This window comes from Stylophora pistillata, chromosome 12 (genome assembly GCF_964205215.1).
Source record: "Stylophora pistillata chromosome 12, jaStyPist1.2, whole genome shotgun sequence".
Lineage (NCBI taxonomy): Eukaryota > Metazoa > Cnidaria > Anthozoa > Scleractinia > Pocilloporidae > Stylophora > Stylophora pistillata.
In genome coordinates this window covers 11668626-11689066 of record NC_142530.1, presented here as the reverse complement: position 1 = coordinate 11689066, position 20441 = coordinate 11668626, and the positions used below count along the sequence as shown (strand labels likewise).

At 38.1% G+C, this 20441-nt stretch overlaps 2 protein-coding genes across 2 annotated transcripts; both read right to left on the bottom strand.

The window, feature by feature from the left end:
* Positions 1 to 9317: 9317 nt before the first annotated feature.
* On the bottom strand, positions 9318 to 10535 carry LOC111339828 (uncharacterized). Its single transcript, XM_088740010.1, has 2 exons — positions 10466 to 10535; positions 9318 to 10381 (listed from the first exon to the last, which is right to left on the bottom strand). Exons 1-2 carry the CDS (start codon positions 10533 to 10535, stop codon positions 9318 to 9320), a joined length of 1134 nt encoding a protein of 377 aa, XP_088596136.1.
* A 3187-nt stretch (positions 10536 to 13722) lies between these two features.
* On the bottom strand, positions 13723 to 14541 carry LOC111344404 (putative transposon-derived protein F54H12.3). Its single transcript, XM_022951627.2, has one exon. It carries the CDS (start codon positions 14539 to 14541, stop codon positions 13723 to 13725), a length of 819 nt encoding a protein of 272 aa, XP_022807362.2.
* Between the last annotated feature and the right edge of the window lie 5900 nt (positions 14542 to 20441).

The window sequence follows — 20441 nt, the reverse complement described above, 5'->3', positions numbered from 1 at the left end:
CTTAACTAAATGGTTCACTGACCAAGTAGTACGTCACTGGCTATATGACTGGCTAACTGACTGGCTGAACGACAGGAGACTGAGTGGCTTAATGATTGGTGACTGACTGGCTGACTGCATTGTCGGCCGACTGGATGGCGAAAGGGTTGACTAATTGAATAGTACTTGACTGGGTATCTGACTGGCTAGATGACTTTGTGATTAAATCAGCCAGTTAGTCAACCACGCAGTCAGCCACTGCGTCACCAGTCAATTAACCACTCAGTAACCAGCTGGTCACCCAGTCAGTTAACCAGTCAGAGAGCCAGTCAAGTACCATTGGGTGAGTGAACCTCTCAGTCAGCGGGTCAGTCAACCAGCCAGTCAGCCAGTCAGCCATTCAGTCACACAGCAAGTCAGCCAATTAGCCACTCAGTCCCCAGTCGGTCAGTAAGTCAATGAATTACTCAGATAGCGAGTTAAGTACCACTGGGTCAGTCAGTGTTTTAGTCAGCCGGTCAGTCAACTAGTTAGTCAGCCAGTAAGTCCCAGTCAATTAGTCACTCAGTCACCAGTTAATCAGCAATTAAGTTCATCAGAAAAAAAACTTTTGCTAAAAACTATCTGGAGGCAAGCCAACACCAAACTTTTTTGCTACATTGTGTTTAGATCTATAGGAAAGCGCTAAAATGTGGTAGAGACCCGATGTTTTCCACGAAACTTGGCCAGAGAGTGAGGTACGTAAAGTCTTTCTCAACGCGGGCTGAAAACACCGTTTTTTCGAAAAGTATCTGCTAACAACCCAAAACCAATTTTTTTGCATTGATTGTGTTGAAATCACTAAGAAAACACTAAAGTCTCCTTGATACCTAATCTTTCCTGTGAAATTTGGCCGGATAGAGATTTTGGTCAAGTCTCGCTCAACTCGCGCTCAAAACACGGTTTTGCAAAAACTATCAGCAAACAAGCGAAAACGAACTTTTTTTGTATAGATTGTATTGTAATGTGTAAGAAAACACTAAGTTTTGGTTGATGCGCAATGTTTGCTGCAAAATTTGGCTACATCGTAAAATCAGTCAAGTCTTGCTCAACTCGCGCTCAAAACACGGTTTTGTAAAAAGTATCTGGAAACAGCCCCAAACCAATTTTTTTGAACTGATTGTGTTGAAATCTGTTAGAAAACACTTAAATTTCCTTGATACCCGATGTTTCCGGCGAAATTTTACCAGATAGAGATTTGCGTCAAGTCTTGCTCAACTCGCACTCAAAGCACGGTTTTGTAAAAAGTATCTGGATACAGCCCCGAACCGATTTTTTTGAATAGATTTTGTTGAAATCTGTAAGGAAACACCAAAATTTCCTTGATACCCGATGTTTCCTGCGAAATTTGGCGAGATAGAGATTTGGGTCAAGTCTTGCTCAAATCGCGCTCAAAACACGGTTTTTAAAAAAAGCATCTGGAAAAAAACCAAAACCAACTTTTTTCAATAGATTGTGTTGAAATCTGTAAGAAAACACTAAAATTTATACCCGATGTTTTCTGCGAATTTGGCGAGATAGAGAATTGGGTCAAGTCTTGCTCTACTCGCGCTCAAAACACGGTTTTGTAAAAAGTACCTGGAAACAACCCAAAACAATTTTATTGAATAGATTGTGTTAAAATCTGTAAGAAAACATTAAAATTTCCTTGATACTAGATGTTTCCTGCCAATTTGGCGAGATAGAGATTTGGGTCAAGTCATTCTCAACTCGCGCTCGAACCACAGTTTTGTAAAAGGTATCTGGAAAAAAACCCCAAACCAATTTTTTTTTAATAGATTGTGTTGAAATCTTTAAGAAAACACTAAAATTTTCTTCATACCTAATGTTTCCAGCGAATTTGGTGAGATAGAGTTTTGGGTCAATTCTTGCTCAATTTGCGCTCAAAACACAGTTTTGTAAAAACTATCTGGAAACAAGCCCAGGCCAATGTTTTTGAATAGATTGTTTTAAAATCGATGTTCCTTGCCAACTTCGCGAGATACAGAATTGGGTCAAGTCATGCTTAACTCGCGCTCAAAACACGGTTTTGTACAAACTATTTGGAAACAACCCTACACGAATGTTTTTGAATAGATTGTGTTGAGATCTGGAAGAAAACACTAAAATTTCCTTCATACCCTATGTTTCCTGCGAATTTGGCCAGATAGAGATTTGATTCAAGTCTTATTCAACTCGCCCTCAAAGTACGGTTTTTGTGAAAAGTATCTGGAAACAACCCCGAACCAATTTTTTTGAATAAATTTTGTTCAAATAAGTAAGAAAACACTAAAATTTCCTTCATACCCTATGTTTCCTGCGACTTTGACGAGATAGAGAATTGCGTCGTCTTGCTCAACTCGCCCTCAAAACACGGTTTTGTAAAAAGTATCTGAAAAGAACCCTACACCAATGCTTTGGAACAGATTGTGTTGAAATCTGTAAGAAAACACTAAAATTTCCTTCATACCCGATGTTCCCTGCGAATTTGGCCAGATAGAGATTTGGGTCAAGTCTTGCTCAACTCGCGCTCAAAACACGGTTTTGTGAAAAGTACCTGGAAACAACCCCAAAACAATTTTATTGAATAGATTGTGTTAAAATCTGTAAGAAAACACTAAAATTTCCTTGATACTAGATGTTCCCTGCCAAATTGGCGACATAGAGATTTGGGTCAAGTCTTTCTCAACTCGCGCTCGAACCACGGTTTTGTAAAAAGTGTCTGGAAAAAACCCCAAACCGATATTTTTGAATAGATTGTGTTGAAATCTGTAAGAAAACACTAAAATTTCCTTCATACCTAATGTTTCCAGAGAGTTTGGTGAGATAGAGTTTTGGGTCCAGTCTTGCTCAATTCGCGCTCAAAACACGGTTTTGTAAAAAGTATCTGGAAACAATCGCAAACCATTGTTTTTTAATAGATTGTGTTAAAATCTGTAGGAAAATACTAAAATTTCCTTCGTACCCGATGTTTCCTTCGAATTTGGCGAGATAGAGAATTGAGTGACGTCTTCCTCAGCTCGCGCTCAAAATACGGTTTTGTAAAAAGTATCTGGAAATAACCCCAAACCAATTTTTTTGAATAGATTGTTTTGAAATCTGTAAGAAAACACTGAAATTTTCTTCATACCCGATGGTTCCTGCGAATCTGGCCGAATCTGGTTCAAGTCTTGCTCAACTCGCGCTCAAAACACGGTTTTGTAAATAGTATCTGGAAATAACCCCAAACCAACTTTTTTGAATAGAATGTGTTCAAACATGTAAAAAATAACTAAAAATTCCTTCATGCCCGATGTTCCCAGCGAATTTGACCAGATAGAGAATGAAGTCAAGTCTTGCTCAACTTACGCTCAAAACACGCTTTTGTAAAAAATATTTGGAAACAACCCCAAACAATTGATTTTCAATAGATTGTATTGAAATCTGTAAGAAAACACCAAAACTTCCTTTATACCCGATGCTTCTTGCGAATTTGTCCAGATAGAGATGTGGGTCAAGTCTTGCTCAACTCGCGCTCAAAACACAGTTTTGCAAAAACTATCTGGAAACAACTCCAAACCAATTTTTTTGAATAGACTGTGCTAAGATATGTAAGAAAACACTAAGATTTTCTTCATACCCGATGTTTCCTGCGAATTTGGCGAGATAGAGAATTTGGTCAAATCTTGCTCAATTCGCGCTCAAATCAAGGGTTTTGTAAAGTCTCTGGAAAATACCCTACACCAATGTTTTTGAGTAGATTGTGTTGATATCTGTAAGAAAACACTAAAATTTCCTTCATACCCTATCTTTCCTGCAAATTAGGCCAGATATTGCCCGAGTGGCATTTTACCGCCTTCAAAAGATCGCTGAAAGGGTGTACGCTGAATACCAGTGTGGTTTCTGCTCTAATCGGTCGACTGTGGACATGATTTTCTCTTTGAGACAACTCCAGGAGAAGTTCAAAGAGCAACAACAGCCACTCTACATTGCATTCATTGACTTGACAAAGGCGTTTGACCTTGTCAATAGAGACGGCCTTTTCAAGATTCTGCCCTTCCTTGGCTATCCTCCTAAACTCCTGAGCTTCATCAAATCGTTCCATGATGGGTCTCGGAGTACAGTGCAGTATGACGAAAACAGGTCTGAGGCATTCGATATAAACAGCGGCGTAAAACAAGGATGTGTGCTAGCCCCAACTCTCTTCAACATCTTCTTTTCACTTTTACTGAATCATGCTTTCGAGTCCTCTGATGAAGGCATCCTAATACGATCTCGTTCTGATGGTAAACTCTTCAACCCTGCACGCCTTAGAGCAAAGACCAAAGTGCGCAAGGTAGCCATCCGTGACCTTCTCTTTGCCGATGATGTTGCCCTCGTTGCTCACAGCGCTGAAAAACTCCAACTCCTCCTCAATCAGTTTTCTGACGCATGTGAGGCCGTCAGACTTACAAGCAGCCTAAAGAAGACGAAAGACATGTCCCAGGACAATGCAGCCACATCTACCGTAACGATCAAAGATTACATCTTGGAAGCCGTCACACAGTTTACCTATCTCGGCTGCACCACCTCAAACAACAACTACCTTGAGGTGGAGATTGGAAAGAGAATTGGAAAGGCTGCAACCAACACGACTAAGCTCTCTGCCCGTGTCTGGAAGAACAAGAAGTTAACTACCCAAACTAAAGTTGCTGTGTATCGTGCTTGCATCGTGAGCACCTTATGTTTTGGTAGCGACTCTTGGATTACCTACGCTAGTCAGGAGAAGCGCTTGAACATCTTCCATATGAGGTCTCTTCGTCGCATCCTCTCCATCTTATGGACAGATAAGGTCTCTAACAATGAGGTACTTGCAAAAGCCAATATCCCCTCGAGTTTCACCCTGGTAAGACAGCGCAGATTGAGGTGGCTCGGTCATGTGTACCGGATGGAGGATGGGCGAGTCTCTAAGAATCTGCTGTATGGCGAGTTGGAATCCGGTTCGAGGCCTATTGGCAGACCTAAGCTGCCTTTCAAGGAGATATGCGCAAGAGAGATATGCTCGCCACTGGCCTGCCAACAGATAACTGAGAGCTATATGCTGGAGATCGGAGTGATTGGAGGTCTGTAAGCAGTCTGGCACTCCAGGCGGGAGAAGAAAGGCTGAAAGCTGAAGCCGATGATAGAAGAGCTAAGAGAAGAGCAGCAATGAACAAAGCAACGTGTGTTCCAGTGGCATGTGTCTTCGTGTGCAGTAGATGCGCCCGTGTCTGCCATTGTAGAATTGGGCATTTTAGCCACGAGAGAAAGTGTTTGTCGCAATTGCGCTAGTCATGGACATGGTCCGACGACTGCTTACTAGTCAACCATTCAGTCAACCAGCTAATCAAGCAGTCAGTCATCAGTGAACTAGTCACTCATTCACAAGACGATCAGCAAGTCAGTTAACCAGTCAGATAGCGAAACAGGAACTATTGAGTTAGTCAACCTATCATTCAGCAAGTCAGTCAACAACGTAGTCAGCTATCGACTCACCAGTCAATTAAACACTCAGTAACCAGCCGGTCACCCAGTCAGTTAACCAGTCAGAGAGCCAGTCAAGTACCATTGGGTCAGTGAACCTTTCAGTCAGCGGGTCAGTCAACCAGTCAGTCAGCCAGTCAGCCAGTCAGCCAGTCAGCCATTCAGTCACACAGCAAGTCAGCCAATTAGTCACTCAGTCCCGAGTCGGTCAGTAAGTCAAAGAATTACTCAGATAGCTAGTGAAGTACCACTGGGTCAGTCAGCCTCTTAGTCAGCCGGTCAGTCAACCAGTTAGTCAGCCAGTAAGTCCCAGTCAATTAGCCACTCAGACACCAGTTGGTCAGCAATTGAGTTCATCAGAAAAAAACTTTTGCTAAAACTATCTGGAAGCAAGCCAACACCAAATATTTTTAGTACATTGTGTTTAGATCCATAGGAAAGCACTAAAATTTGGTTGAGACCCGATGGTTTCCGCGAAATTTGTCGAGAGAGTGAAGAGCGCAAAGTCTTTCTTAAATCGGGCTGAAAGCACCGTTTTCCGAAAAGTACCTGCTAACAAACCAAAACCAATTTTTTTTTAATTGATTGTGTTGAAATCTGTAAGAAAACACTAAAATTTCCTTGATACCCAATCTTTCCTGCGAAATTTAGCCAGATAGAGACTTGGGTCAAGTCTTGCTCAACTCGCGCTCAAAACACGGTTTTGCAAAAAAGTGTCAGCAAACAAGCGAAAACCAACTTTTTCGGATAGAATGTATTGCGATGTGTAAGAAAACACTAAGTTTTGGTTGATGCGCGATGTTTCCTGCCAAATTTGGCCACATGGTAAAATGGGTCAAGTCTTGCTCAACTCGCCCTCAACACACGGTTCTGTAAAAAGCATCTGGAAACAACCCTAAACCAATTGTTTTGATTAGATTTTGTTGAAATCTGTAAGAAAACACTAACATTTCCTTCATAACCGATGTTTCCTGCGAAATTTGGCCCGATAGAGATTTGGGTCTTGCTCAAGTCTTTCAAGTCTTGCTCAACTCGCGCTCAAAACACGGTTTCGTAAAAAGTATCTGGAAACAACCCCACACCAATTATTTTGAATAGATTGTGTTAAAATCTGTAAGAAAACACTAAAAATTTCCTTCATACCCGATGTTTCCTTCCATTTTGGCGAGATATAGAATTGGGTCAAGTCTTGCTCAACTCACGCTCAAAACACTGTTTTGTAAAAAGTCTCTGTAAAAAGCCTACACCAATGTTTTTGAAAAGATTGTATTGATATCTGTAAGAAAACACTAAAATTTCCTTCATACCGGATGTTTCCTGCCAATTTGGCGAGATAGAGAATTGGCTCAAGTCTTGCTTAACTCGCGCTCAAAACACGGTTTTGTGAAAAGTACCTCGAAACAACCCCAAACCAATTTTTTTAAATAGATTGTGTTTAAATATGTAAGAAAACACCAAAATTTCGTTCATACCCGATGTTTCCTGCGAATTTGACCAGATAGAGAATTGGGCTAAGTCTTGCTCAACTCACCCTCAACACACGGTTGTGTAAAAAGTATCTGGAAACAACCCTACACCTATGCTTTTGAATAGATTTTGTTGAAATCTGTAAGAAAACACTAAACTTTTCTTCATACCCAATGTTTCCTGCGAATTTTGCCAGATAAAGAATTGGATCAAGTCTTCCTCAACTCAGGCTCAAAACACAGTTTTGTGAAGAGTATCTGGAGACAACCCCAGAGCAGTTTTTTTTAATAGATTATGTTAAAATCTGTAAGAAAACCCTAAAATTTCCTTCATACCCGATGTTTCCTGCGAATTTGACCAGAGAGAGATTTAGGTCAAGTCTTTCAACTCGCACTCGAAACACGGTTTTGTAAAAAGTATCTGGAAACAACCCCAAACCAATTTTTTTGAATAGATTGTGTTGAAATCTGTAAGAAAACACTAAAATCTCCTTCATACCCGATGTTTCCTGCGAAATCTGGCCAGATAGAGATTTGGGTCAAGTCTTGCTGAACTCGTGCTCAATGCACGGTTTTGTGAAAAGTGTCTGGAAACAACCCCAAACAAATCTCTTTGAATAGATTGTGTTGAAATCTGTAAGAAAACCCTAAAATTTCCTTCATACCCGATGTTTCCTTCCAATTTATCGAGATATAGAATTGGGTCAGGTCTTGCTCAACTCGCGCTAAAAAAGCGGTTTTGAAAAAACTCTCTGGAAAATACCCTACACCAATCTTTTTTAATAGATTGTGTTAAAATCTGTAAGAAAACACTAACATTTCCTTCATACTGGATGTTTCCTGCCAATTTGATGAGATAGAGAATTGGCTCAAGTCTTGCTCAACTCGCGCTCAAACCACGGTTTTGTGAAAAGTATCTCGAAACAACCCCAAACTAATTGTTTTGAATAGATTGTGTTGAAATCTGTAGGAAAACACTAAAAGTTTCTTCATACCCGATGTTTCCTGCGAATTTGACCAGATGGAGAATTGGGCCAAGTCTTGCTCAACTCACGCTCAAAACACGGTTTTCAAAAAAGTATCTGGAAACAACCCTACACTAATGTTTTTGAATAGATTCTGTTAAAATCTGTAAGAAAACACTAAAATTTTCTTCTTACCCAATGTTTCCTGGGTATTTAGGCAGTTAGAGAATTGGGTCGTCGTCCTCACCTCGCGCTCAAAACACAGTTTTCTGAAAAGTATCTGGTAACAACCCAAAACCAAATTTTTTGAATAGAATATGTAAAAATCTGTGAGAAAACATTAAAATTTCTTTCATACCTGATGTTTCCTGCAAATTTGACCAGATAGAGATTTGGGTCAAGTCTTGCTCAACACGCGCTCAAAACACGGTTTTGTAAAAGTATATGGAAAGAACCCCACACCAATTTTTTTTTTGAATAGATTGTGTTCAAATCTGTAAGAAAACACTAAAATTTTCTTCATACCCGATTTTTCCTGCGAATTTTGCCAGGCAGAGAACTGGGTCAAGTCTTTTTCAACTCGAGCTCAAATCACAGTTTTGTGAAAAGTATCTGGAAACAACTCCAAACCAATTCTTTTGAATAGATTGTGTAAAACTCTCTAAGAAAACACTAAAATTTCCTTCATACCCGATGCTTCCTGTGAATTTGACCAGATAGAGATTTGGGTCAAGTCTTTCTCAACACGCGCTCAAAACACGGTTTTGTAAAAAGTATCTGGAAACAACCCCACACCAGTTTTTTTGAATAGATTGTGTTCAAATCTGTAAGAAAACACTAAAATTTTCTTCATACCCGATTTTTCCTGCGAATTTTGCCAGACAGAGAACTGGGTCAAGTCTTTTTCAACTCGAGCTCAAATCACAGTTTTGTGAAAAGTATCTGGAAACAACCCCAAACCAATTTTTTTGAATGAATTGTGTAAAAATCGCTAAGAAAACACTAAAATTTCCTTCAAACTGGATGCTTCCTGTGAATTTGACCAGATAGAGATTTGGGTCAAGTCTTGCTCAACTCGCGCTTAAAAGACGGTTTTGTAAAAAGTATCTGGAAACAGCCCCCAACCAATTTTTTTAATAGATTGTGTTGAAATCTGTTAGAAAACACTAAAATTAGTAGTTAGAAAAAGGCCGGTTCTGGCGCATTTTCAAAAATTACTATAAATTTTCGTGAACGTACGATAATTCATATGTCTTTAAGTATAATTTATATGGTAAATTGCTATGAATTATAGTGTGAACGTCGATGAATTAGTAACTTTTTAAGTAAAATTGATGTATTTAAATTTTTTTATTTGATGTATTTAATTTTTTTTGAATTATTTTTTTAATTTTTATGACAGATTTTTTTAACGACCTATCGCGTGTGTGTTCACTTTGTCTGGTAAAATGATTTGCTTGTCATCATCAGCAGATAAAGCGACTTTGTTTATCTCTTCCATAAACATCTCATGCTTTCGACTTCTAAGAGTATTCATTTTCCTATGTTGTTTTCCACCACCAAACAGACATCTTTTGTAGTCATCAAAGTTGATGGTACTCTCTACCACCCCCGTCTTCACTCCCTTGCACTTTTTCTTCTCATCTCCTCTATCAAGCATCTTGTAACTGTACAGTTTCGCTCTCAGACCAACAAACTCTTCAATGATTTTTCCACCTGCTTCATCCTTAAATTTTCCAATAACTTTTTTGTTTACACCGGTTGGTAACCCAGAAGAATGATCTTTTGGAATATTGCTCGTGTCAAACAAACAGTCTACATCATCAATTATATCTTTGTAAAAATCTTCAGTCTGAATCTCATAGCAAAGACTATCTGTGTCAGTGAAAAGAAGCTTTGCTTTATCTCTATATTTAGGTTTGATGTAGTTGTAATGAAAGTCATACATCAGAGTCTTACTGAGATCGAGGATACACATTCCGAGATAGAGAGGTTTGTTGAAGAGAATTTGCGTCTTTCTCATCTCTATCGCACAGAGATTCTCAGAGAATATGGTACAGTGTTTGAAGTTGACCTTATTTACCAATTTTTCTGCATTATCTTTCGAGTTGACAAGTCTCACATCAACCCGTTTTCGAATGTTTTCCATCGTCTTTCCAAAGACAGAGTTGTTCATGAGTTTAAAAAAGTCTTTCTCAAAGTCGTTGTCAGCCTTTGCTCTCAACTCTGTATTCAAATCGATGTACTTCTTCATCCAAGGACTCTCTTCAAACCTGATGATGCGATGAATCTTTCCAATTTCAACTCCGAGACTCATGTAAAGCTTTAAAGTCTCATGATGAACAATATACTTCTTTTTTTCACATAAGGTACAGACCAGCTTATGAACTTTACCAATCAACAGATTTTCAGGAGCGAGTGGATAGTCGTTGAAGTTATCGTACAACTCTTCTTTGACACCACACAAATCAACTTCGAGAATACAGGGAAAATTTTTCCACTTTTAAAATTCATTCTCATCCACCCATTCAAAGCCACCTGTAGGCAGACTCTTACTCATCAGGTTGTTTGCATCAAGATATGTGATAAACTTTGAAGGTTTGGTGGTGTCAAACTTTTCGCTCATGTATCTGTTGTTAGCTTGAGAATGTCTTGTCGTGATCATAGAAATCCCACCACGAACTCCTTACTCAAACATGTGTAACATATTTGGATCACTCAACAACTCAAGCTCTATCTCAGTCATCTTGAGACATGCATCCCAAGCTAAACCTGGTGCAGTGTAGTACCAACAGGGGTCGAGGTCATAGTTTTCTTTGCAAACCTTTCGAAAGTTTTCAAAAACATCACACAGCAAGAGAACATCACTTTTATTGTAGAGATTGTGATAATCTCGCATCGTTTTCATCTCAAATGTTTTCCACACCTCTTTTGCATGATTATATTCTGCTTTCTCTATACCCCTACCACTGAGAACAGAGAAGAAAGATTCAATCGGAGGAAGTTCAGTCTCATCAAGTCTATCGATAGAATTCAACCACTCGTAAGGATAGACACCTTTTCTCTTCAACAGATCAAGCTTTTTTCCATCAAAATATCTTCCTGTATTCACTAAAGAGTCACCCTTTTTGGTGAGGTTGTTAACCAGCTTGTCAAGACTGGAAGCCATGAATTTAAAACTGTCAATGAACCTCAACTCTCTCTTGACAACAACGTCTTCTTTTTTCTTTTTGTTGAAAAACTTGTCAACTTCAATGTGTTTTGTAAAGCTGATATATTTTTCTTCGTTGTTGGGGATACAATCAATCTCACCTTCTAAAACACCAGATTTTTAACAAAGAGATGTGCGTCATAGTTTGTCAAATTGTGAAAGACGACAGGAGTGAATTTTGGTCGTTGGAATCTTAGGTTGCAACTGTTATGTGCAGCCCCTCTAAATTTACCGGTGTAATGACAATGATCACGAACCTTTACATCTTCTATCTTGAAATCTTCTCCACACAACCAACAACACATTGCATTTTCAAAGATTTTAGCATCACTGCCTTCAAAGATCATCTCTTTTTTGGGGTGGTTTTTGTAAATTGCCTTAACCTCTTCTTCAAGCATGTTAACAAATATCTGTGCAACATCTTCATCTTCAGACTTTGCTGTATACTCAACCAGTTTCGAATATCTATCATCGAAAGAGCATTTAACAAAGTAGCAAAAACTCACCGGGATATGTTTTTGCTTTTTCTCAGTATAACACTCTTTAGGATTTGGTTGAACAGAATGTAAAGGTTTGATTATCGACTCAAAGTCAGCATAGATGACAAATGGCATGTCCTTCTTCTTATAGTGGTTTTGGAAAGAGAGAAAAGTTTTCGAAGGTGGCATCTTCTCTCTCACAGCCTCATGATCTCGACAAAGTTCACTGTGTATATCAAGAAGTTTTTGAGAACCGAAAAAATTGAGACATCTCTTACAGATAAACTTCTTATGTTCTTTTTTCGATAGATCACTCGATATGAGTCGACTTAAAGATTTGATGAGACAATAATGCTTTTTCTCACTTTTCTCACTAGTAATGAGAAGAAGATCAATATGGATCTTGCTACTCTCGACCTTACTCACTCTCAAGGGGTTGAGTCCACCGTCATACATGTAGACGTTGACAGCAATACCAGGATTCAACGTTTCAAAGCGGTAAATTTTTTTCACCTCCATCGGAAACTTTATCCCATCCCACACAAGCTTTTTTGCCTGCTCTCTCAATGTCTTTGAGATACGCTCTTGGTCTTTTTTTACAGGATTTAACGCTCTTGTAACACACCATTTAAAACATTCATTATCTTTATTTTTCATGTTTATGATAGCCTTCTTATCTGCGAGAAAGTTTGGTAGTTTAATGTATGAAGAGCCTTTCAAAGGAGTGTATTTCACTGTATGCAAATCTAAACCCTCAACCGAATGCACAACCCAACCACTTCCATTTCTTGTAAACGCAGCCAAACTCTCCATCATTTTGTCAACACATTCTTGATAAAGTTCTTCTCGATCAGTCTCTTGAAAGACATTCTTTGTGGAAGAATTAAAATATACAAGCTCTAGCACAGTCTCACCCGTCATAATATTTGTCTTTGACATATTACACTTCAAAACTAGCTCTACCCTGATATTCTTTTGCGTTAACAGAAATTTGATTACGGTTGGTTTTACAGCCTGAAGAATACCCATCGGTTCAAAACCTCCCACCCCATCAATGGTGTACATCTTTGCAAACTGTTTCAATGAAGACTTTTTCTCAACAAGTTTGAAACGGTACTGATCTCTTTTCTCGTAAAGATTAGCAATATGTGTTTTGAAATCTTTCAACTTGTCATCAACCACAACTCTCGGTGTATCAACCTGTTCTTTCAACCACTGACCCCAATCTTCTACCTTCCTCTTTCCCCAATCAACAACCTTATCTATCTTTTTTACCAATACTGGTTTTGAAGGTTTTAATATATCTTGTTCCTCCGGAATTTCATTTTCAGGAATCGGATCATCGAGTAAATTATGTCTCTCTGAAACCACTTTTTTATTAAGTGATTGATTTATAAAATTGATAAGTTCTGCTTTTCGAAGTTTTGAATAACCACGAAGACCATTCTCCTTTGCAATCTGACGAAGTTGTACAACAGTATGTTTTTCCATTTTCTGCATATCTAATATTATTAAAACTTTTTTAAGTTTTTTTTAAGTTTTTTTTCATCACTAGTTTCAAGTGATGAAAAAAATATCTTTACTCTTTTAAACGGTAATCTTCGAAATGGAGAGCAAATTTTTTTCCATCAGGTGTGACAAAGTTTCTTGTACTCTCTTTGAGTGCATTCAACTTTGATGCAAACACTGAAGGGTTCACATTGAAATGTTTTGCAGCAGCACTGATTGAGGGAAAAACGAGTTCATCTACAGATGAATCTGATGAATCTACAGGTTGAAGTGTTACTTTTTTTCTCACACCAATGTGTCTTATGCGAGGAGGTTGTGGATTTTTGATCAGTTCAATCAACTCTCGTTTTTTCATTGTAGAATAACCATGTAATCTAGACTCTTTTGCTCTGTTGAAGAGTTCTTTTTTTGATAGAGTTTCAAGCTCATCTAACACAGGTGGATTTTTGATAATCTTTATCAACTCTTGTTTGTTGAGTAAATAACATCGTTGCAATCCCATCTCCTCTGCCTTTCTCATGAGTGCACGCTTTGAAAAAAACTCAAGCTCATCCATCTTATTTATGTTAAACATTTTTTTTAAGATCTTTTATTCAATTTTTTTAAAATATATTTTATATTTTTTGAAGCTCACTCTCATCAATCCATGAGTTGAATTTTTCTGGATAACCACTCCACTTCACGAGAGCCTTTCCTTTACTCTTTCGAATAACCTTCTCAATGCGGAAAACAACTTGTTTTGCTCTCAACATCTCTTGTTCGTAAAAAGAACCTTTGATCTCTTCTCCGAGTAGATCTTTTAACTTGTAAGTGATCGGGTTGGAATATTGTACCTCGTCAACAACAAAAATCTCTTCTGTCCAATTCGGGGTAAATCCTTTGTCAAACACTTTTCGTTTGAATTTAGAGATTCTAACATGATCACCAACTGCAAACTTTGGTCTCTCTTGCAGTCTACTCAAATCATCACCGTAAAGTTTCAGAAAGACAACATTCTCATTTTTTTTCTTGGATGCCTCTGCCGGTGTCATACCGATTGATCTATGTTTTCGATTGTTGTACTTTTGAACAATGCGTGGCAAAATGTCGAGATACTGTGTGTTGTTTTGAATGGTAAACTGCTTCCACATCTCAGTTTTGATCGTTCGACTCCACCTCTCACAGACAGATGATTTTTCTTCATTTTCTGTCGAGTACATCTCAACACCTTCAGATTTCATCAAATCTTTGACATGACTGTTGCTATACTGAGAACCCTTATCAACCCAGAGTCTCTTCGGTTTTCTCCCTCCAACAAAAATCTTTCTGAACCCCTCTGAAACACTCTCACCTTTTTTGTTTTTCAACGGTACGATCCAACCGTATTTGCTAAAGACATCCAACACCATCAGCAGATATCTATAACCCTCATTCCACTTTACAAACTTTTGCATCTCAACCAAGTCAGAGCACCAAATCTCATCGATTCTGTTGACAATAACGCGTCGTTTTCTAAAGTTTCGTCTCACCGGTCTGTGCAACTCATCTGCTAATTCTTTTTGCCACCCTTGGTCACCCTTTAGGCCTTGAGCTTTTTTTGAGCTTTTTTTCTCGAGCTTTTTTTTGCACCTAGACCGAGCTGTTGCTTGGTATTGATAACGTTTCTCGCAACCCAATGTCCCCACTGCCTATCACTATTGGGTATCGCATCGAGAGCTTTTACCATCTTACGATCAGCTACATTTTTACACTTTTTTGAATTTTTTTTATTTGAACAGACACTGTAATCAACATCATGTTGCATGGCTACAGCATCAGTCGGTCCGGTTGGTTTATCAAAAATCTCAAGAATCTCTCCAGTCTGTGGGTCATACCTCAACTGATTTTCAAGGTCGTTGAACGGTCCTGTATACTTATGCCCTGGAAGAGTCCAACCAGATTTTGGTTTTGGAAGTTTACCGATTGCTTTGTGAATATCAAAAGATCCTCCTTCATAAAGAGGGTGTGTTGGATCATTAACACCATCAGGAGCATACATTGACATTGGCAACATTTGATTGATGTCATAAGGGTTATAATAAACACTTCCTCCACTTATCTTTTTACTCAAATCATTGGTGAAACTGTCAAGAGCTTGATTGAGATATTTGTCAGCTGTCTTTTTGAACTTATTCTTTGCAAAATCTGATTTGACAGCTCTCGCAACACCTTGCTGTGCCATGTTTGCCAATCCTTTCAAAGCCATCTCACCTAATAAATGACTATTTCCAACATCAAACAAAGATCCACCTTTTTCTGTACCACCGAAAGTTACCTTTGTGATACCACACTCTGCACATGTTGATTTAACCATCAACCGACCATTTTTTTCAATCTCTTGTCTTTCACTCCCGGGTACAGACTCGGTCTTTTTTCTCTGTTTGACACAACTCTTCATCTTGAAAAAGTGTTATATTTTTTCATCAAAATTTTTCATACATGTCTTTTTTGCCTTGTCGAGAAAAAGAAAATCAAAAGGTTTCAATCTTGAAAACATATCTGGTTCAAAACCATTCTGACGAGCGATAATGCTGCACCTATTCTGACGAGCGATAATCCTGCACCTATCAATTAGTTAATTTCGGCAAGGGACGTTAAAGAACCCACATCACGAGATTACTGTGATGTGGTCTGGCCTGTTTACTGGGAAGGGGGGGAGGGGGCATCTGTAAAAATTTCTCCTTTATTAATTGTAAACTGCCGCCGGCAGTCTGGAAAAGTCCCCCGCACAGTGTTGTAAAGCGCATTAGAGCATTTACATGGAAATGCGCTATAGAAATTGATCTATATTATTATTATTATTATATTATTATAATAGCGCAATGAGAATCCATTACAGGTTTGTACAATATCAGATGAGAACAGTTCAATCTGATGTTCATATCAGTCTCGTGATATGATTGACTCAGATACACCGGTGAGATTGAATGATGTCTTCCATCAATAAAATGCTTCAAAATCTTTTTTTGCACGTCTTTAGGAGCAGTGATGAGATCGTCAAAAATCACAACCTTCCTACCCCCTCTTGGATACTCTGCTGTGTCAAGAATTTCATCGGGATTCATCAGATGCAATATATCATATCCAAATTTCTGTGATAGTTTATGCATAATCTTTTGGAGATCTTGTATCAACTCTTGGTGAACATTTGGAGTATAGATGTAAATCTGATCGTAAATCACAAGTGGCTTTCTCAACATATACATGAGTGTGTTTGTCTTTCCACTCCCACTCGGACCAGCGATCAGCATCCTATACTCTTCATCGAGAAAGTCAACACCAGGTCCTTTTCTCTTTTTATTTGTACTCTCTGTTGTAAATTTTGGAATGTTAACCATTTTGTTTATATCATTAAAAATTTAACTGTTGAATTTGTAAAAAGTAGAGGCAAAACAAAAGAAACACTTATCTTTTGAGATAAGTGTTATAATACAAAAAGTGAAAGCAACATTTATCTCAAAAGATAAGTGTTACAAAAGAAAAAACAAAAGAAACACTTATCTTAAAAGATAAGTGTTATAATACAAAAAACAAAAGCAACATTTATCTTCAGAGATAAGTGATTCTTTCACTTTTTTAAAAAAAGTTTTTTAAAAAATGTTTTAAAAAAAATATTTGGTAATATTAACAATGCAACTCACAAGTATCAACAAGCTCAACAAATCAAATGTCATTTTTAGCGATTTTGTTGTCAACCAATATGGTCATCAAAGTATTAAGATTGAGGTGGGAGGTGGTAAAAATAAACCAGAACCGTTGGTGGTTGAGTCTCCTCTCCTCTTCTCTTTCGGTGTACAAAAAAATCTAGATAAAGCTGGTAATCTCACCGGTTATTCAATACCAACATGTCTCTGGGGTGATGATCTTACTGTTGAAATAGTAGATAAAGAGCTTAACTTTTATGATGGATTAAAAAATTTTAAAAGTATATGTTGTGAACATCTTGAGGATATTTTTGGACCAGAGACTGCAGAAATGTTAAAACTCCCTCTAGTTGAGAGAGAGGGAAAAGCTCCAATTTTTTATCCAAAGCTCATCTACTCTAAAAAGAGAGATAAGATACACACAATTTTTCGATCAGACACACATATAAAAAGTGAAAACAAAGATCCACTTGATTATCTTGATGAATATTGCAAAGTAAAGATGGCGTTGATAATCGAGTCAATCTATATTACTGACGAGAGTGTATCGGTGCAGATCAAGGTAAATGACGTCTATGTCAAAACACTACAGAAGAGACAGCCGTTAGTCACCCTTTCTGATGAAGAAGAAGAATAAGATTAAGGTTATGATCCTGTCTACTAAATGGAAGACTGTACACTTTTCTCTTTTGAAACGAAAGAGAAAAGTATTTAAAAACCTCAACACTCAAATCGTTTTTTATACTTTTTCAGTATTTTATCTGATAGAAAGATTGGACACAGATCTGTGATTGTATCATCGATGAGTCCCACCTCATTGAGAAAAGATTCCATGTCAAACTGTCTTCCTCTAAGATAAGTCCTCAATTCAGTCAAGATCTTTTCATAAGTTGTAAAGGCAAATTTACACATATCAATTTTTCTGTCAAACTTTTTCACATCAGTATATGTCTTGAGTAAGAGACCAGTACCTGATATTGTGGCAAGGATGATTGGGTTCATAGTTACCCCTCCAGCTATCCCTCCAGTCACGATGAGTACAGTAATCCCCAACTTGCATAAAAGACTCTTTTGTTTAAAATTCATAAAGGTCTTTCTCGAGCACCACCACTTTTTGTGATAGTATTTGTAAAGAGCTTTGAGTTCATCAATCTTCTCCTCTCCCATAGAGTAGTCGATATGGTTAAATTTGAAAATGTGTGTGTCAGTCATTTTATTATGAGATTTTCATAATAAAATTAAATTTTTTATTCAATCCTGCTTCACAATCATCAGATAGCTGTCATCAGTTCCATCGAGTTGAGTATTGCTGTTATCTGTCGCTATGCTCAGTGATGTGTTTGCTTGGAAATATAAAAGAACGGTATTAGCGAGTGTCGTCCAAGCACTTCTTGTGTTGGGTAGCGGTACCAATATACCGTTTGCTGTGGTTATGAACGGATTGCTCAATATGAACCTGAGATGTGATAGATGTTTAGACTTGATACCATCGGTGTATGTGATCAGATACATACCAGCGTTTTTGATTGTGAGTTTTGTGTTGTCAGAACCGTTCACTGTGAAATCAGCGTTTGCGCTCTGTGAAACGTTTGCGGTATGATCTGATGCTCCATTTATGTAAAATCTCACCTGTGTTGAATTGTCATGAGCACAGTTTCCTCGATACCAGATCTTTTTTGTTGCGTTTGTCAACGCTGTCTTTGTCGCTTTTGAATTGATCTTTGTTTGTAATGTTGTTTTAATATTATCAACATATTTCTTTGTGGCTGGGTTTGCATTATCTTTTGGTTCCCCATTCAGAAGCAGTGCTGGATAAATGTACATTTCTCCACCACTAAAGGCGAACCATTGGTCCCAAACATCTTCAGGCAAACTGTTATGATATCCCTTGCTTCCGTAAACCACAACCCAAATCGGAAGTTTCTGATCATAGGCCTGTCCTGAATTGTTTTTTATCACGATGTCGAACATCAAATAATTGGGTGTTGCGTCACTCCATTTTGTCAAATGTATGAGACTGACAATATGATTTGAGAATCGATTGCTGCGCCGTCTTGAAACTGTCTCGACAGAGCTTGTGGCAGTCAGAGTCACAGAGGTCGAATCAACTTTATTGGATTCCCACCACATTTCACAGACAACTGTGTACTCTGATTTTGCGGCAGAGTACATGTTCACACCAAAGCGACTTAAATAGTAACCTTTTGACGTGTCGAGAAGAAGATCAAACGGTTTTAACCTCTTGTTGAATTTATGAAAGTCTTTGGAAACTTGTACTTTGACGGTGATATCATCTTCATCGCTAAACTCATTACCCATAACTTCATTCATGATATAACCGAGATGGTTTTTCAAATTAGTGGATCTGATGCTATGAGCAATGTGGTCATCGACATGTTTTTCAAGGTTGGTTTTGGTCGTCCTCACAAGGGCGTCGACATATGTTTTGTTGCAGAGATCACCTCCACTGCTTGGTGCAGCAGAGTTAATTGCTTTATTATTACCGAGATTGAGGTTTCCTGTCATTGTGTCACCTGATTAATTTACCTTGGTGTTGGCTAAATTTGTAACAGTTGTGTTTTTTTGATCAACATACTTTTTACTCACAGCTTCATCATTATCTGAAAATGTGTCTGGTAGATTTATTATCTTTCTCTTTCGAGCATCAAGATGCTGTTTGTCGTCTATATTTCTAAAACTCGACACTGTCTTTTTCACATTGTCAACGTATTGTTGATTTGCATTTGAGAGAGTAGAAATATCGAGTAAACCTTTTAGATGTCTGTTCATTGCCCCTGCTTCATATCGAGAGACGAGTGTGTTTGAATTTTCATAAGTAGATTGTTGAGCGGTAGTCATACCCAGATAATTCTCTCTCTTGGAATTAATCACATCGTTACCATTCAGATCAAGATTACCAATCATCTTTTGACTTCCATCTAAGAGTACCACAGATGATGTATCTGCTTTTGTTGCTATCTGTGTATTAGATGTGGATGTATCGAGTTTTGCACTTAGACCGTTTAACACAGTCGATGTGTCAGCCTTCTTTCCGAGTTCGGTGTTGAGTTTATTCAGATTGACAGCTGCAGTGCCGTTTAGTGGTTGATCAGACAGACCGCTGATCTGCCTATCAGCTCCGTGTGAGCTGACAAATTTTAAAGCTTTATTCAAATCACCTCCCTTTGTTTTGTCGAGATAATTTGAAAGATCAAGGTTTGAACCGTCAGAACCGGCAGGTCCTCTTTGACCAACTGGCCCTTGAGATCCTGTGTCTCCTTTTGGTCCTTGTGATCCTGTATCACCCTTTGGACCAGTAGGTCCTTGTGCGCCAGTATCTCCTTTTTGTCCTTTTGCACCTGGTGGTCCTTCAGGTCCTTCTTTACTTGCACCTTCTTGTCTGTGATCAACATTATGATAACCGTCAGAAAACCCCATTATTTAAAACATCTTTAGAAAATTTAAAGGTGTTTTTTTTTACTCAAACAGTTTTAAAATAATTTATGATAAAACATTCATTTGAAAAAGTGTTACTGTATGATAGTGGTTCTGTCACATCATTGAATACAGAGTATAAGCTTTGCTGAGTATATTTAGGTTTCAACCTTTTACTTGTTTCATTCAAGAAAAAGAGACAATAATAACCACACAACACACTTGTCAACGATTGA

Coding starts and splice junctions, on each gene's coding strand:
- LOC111339828 (XM_088740010.1), bottom strand. CDS start 10,535: ATGAGCGAAAAGTTTGACACCACCAAACCTTCAAAGTTTATCACATAT. Junction 10,382..10,465: donor TGATGCAAACAACCTGATGA/GTAAGAGTCTGC, acceptor GTATTCTCGAAG/TTGATTTGTGTGGTGTCAAA.
- LOC111344404 (XM_022951627.2), bottom strand. CDS start 14,541: ATGCAAAAGTTTGTAAAGTGGAATGAGGGTTATAGATATCTGCTGATG.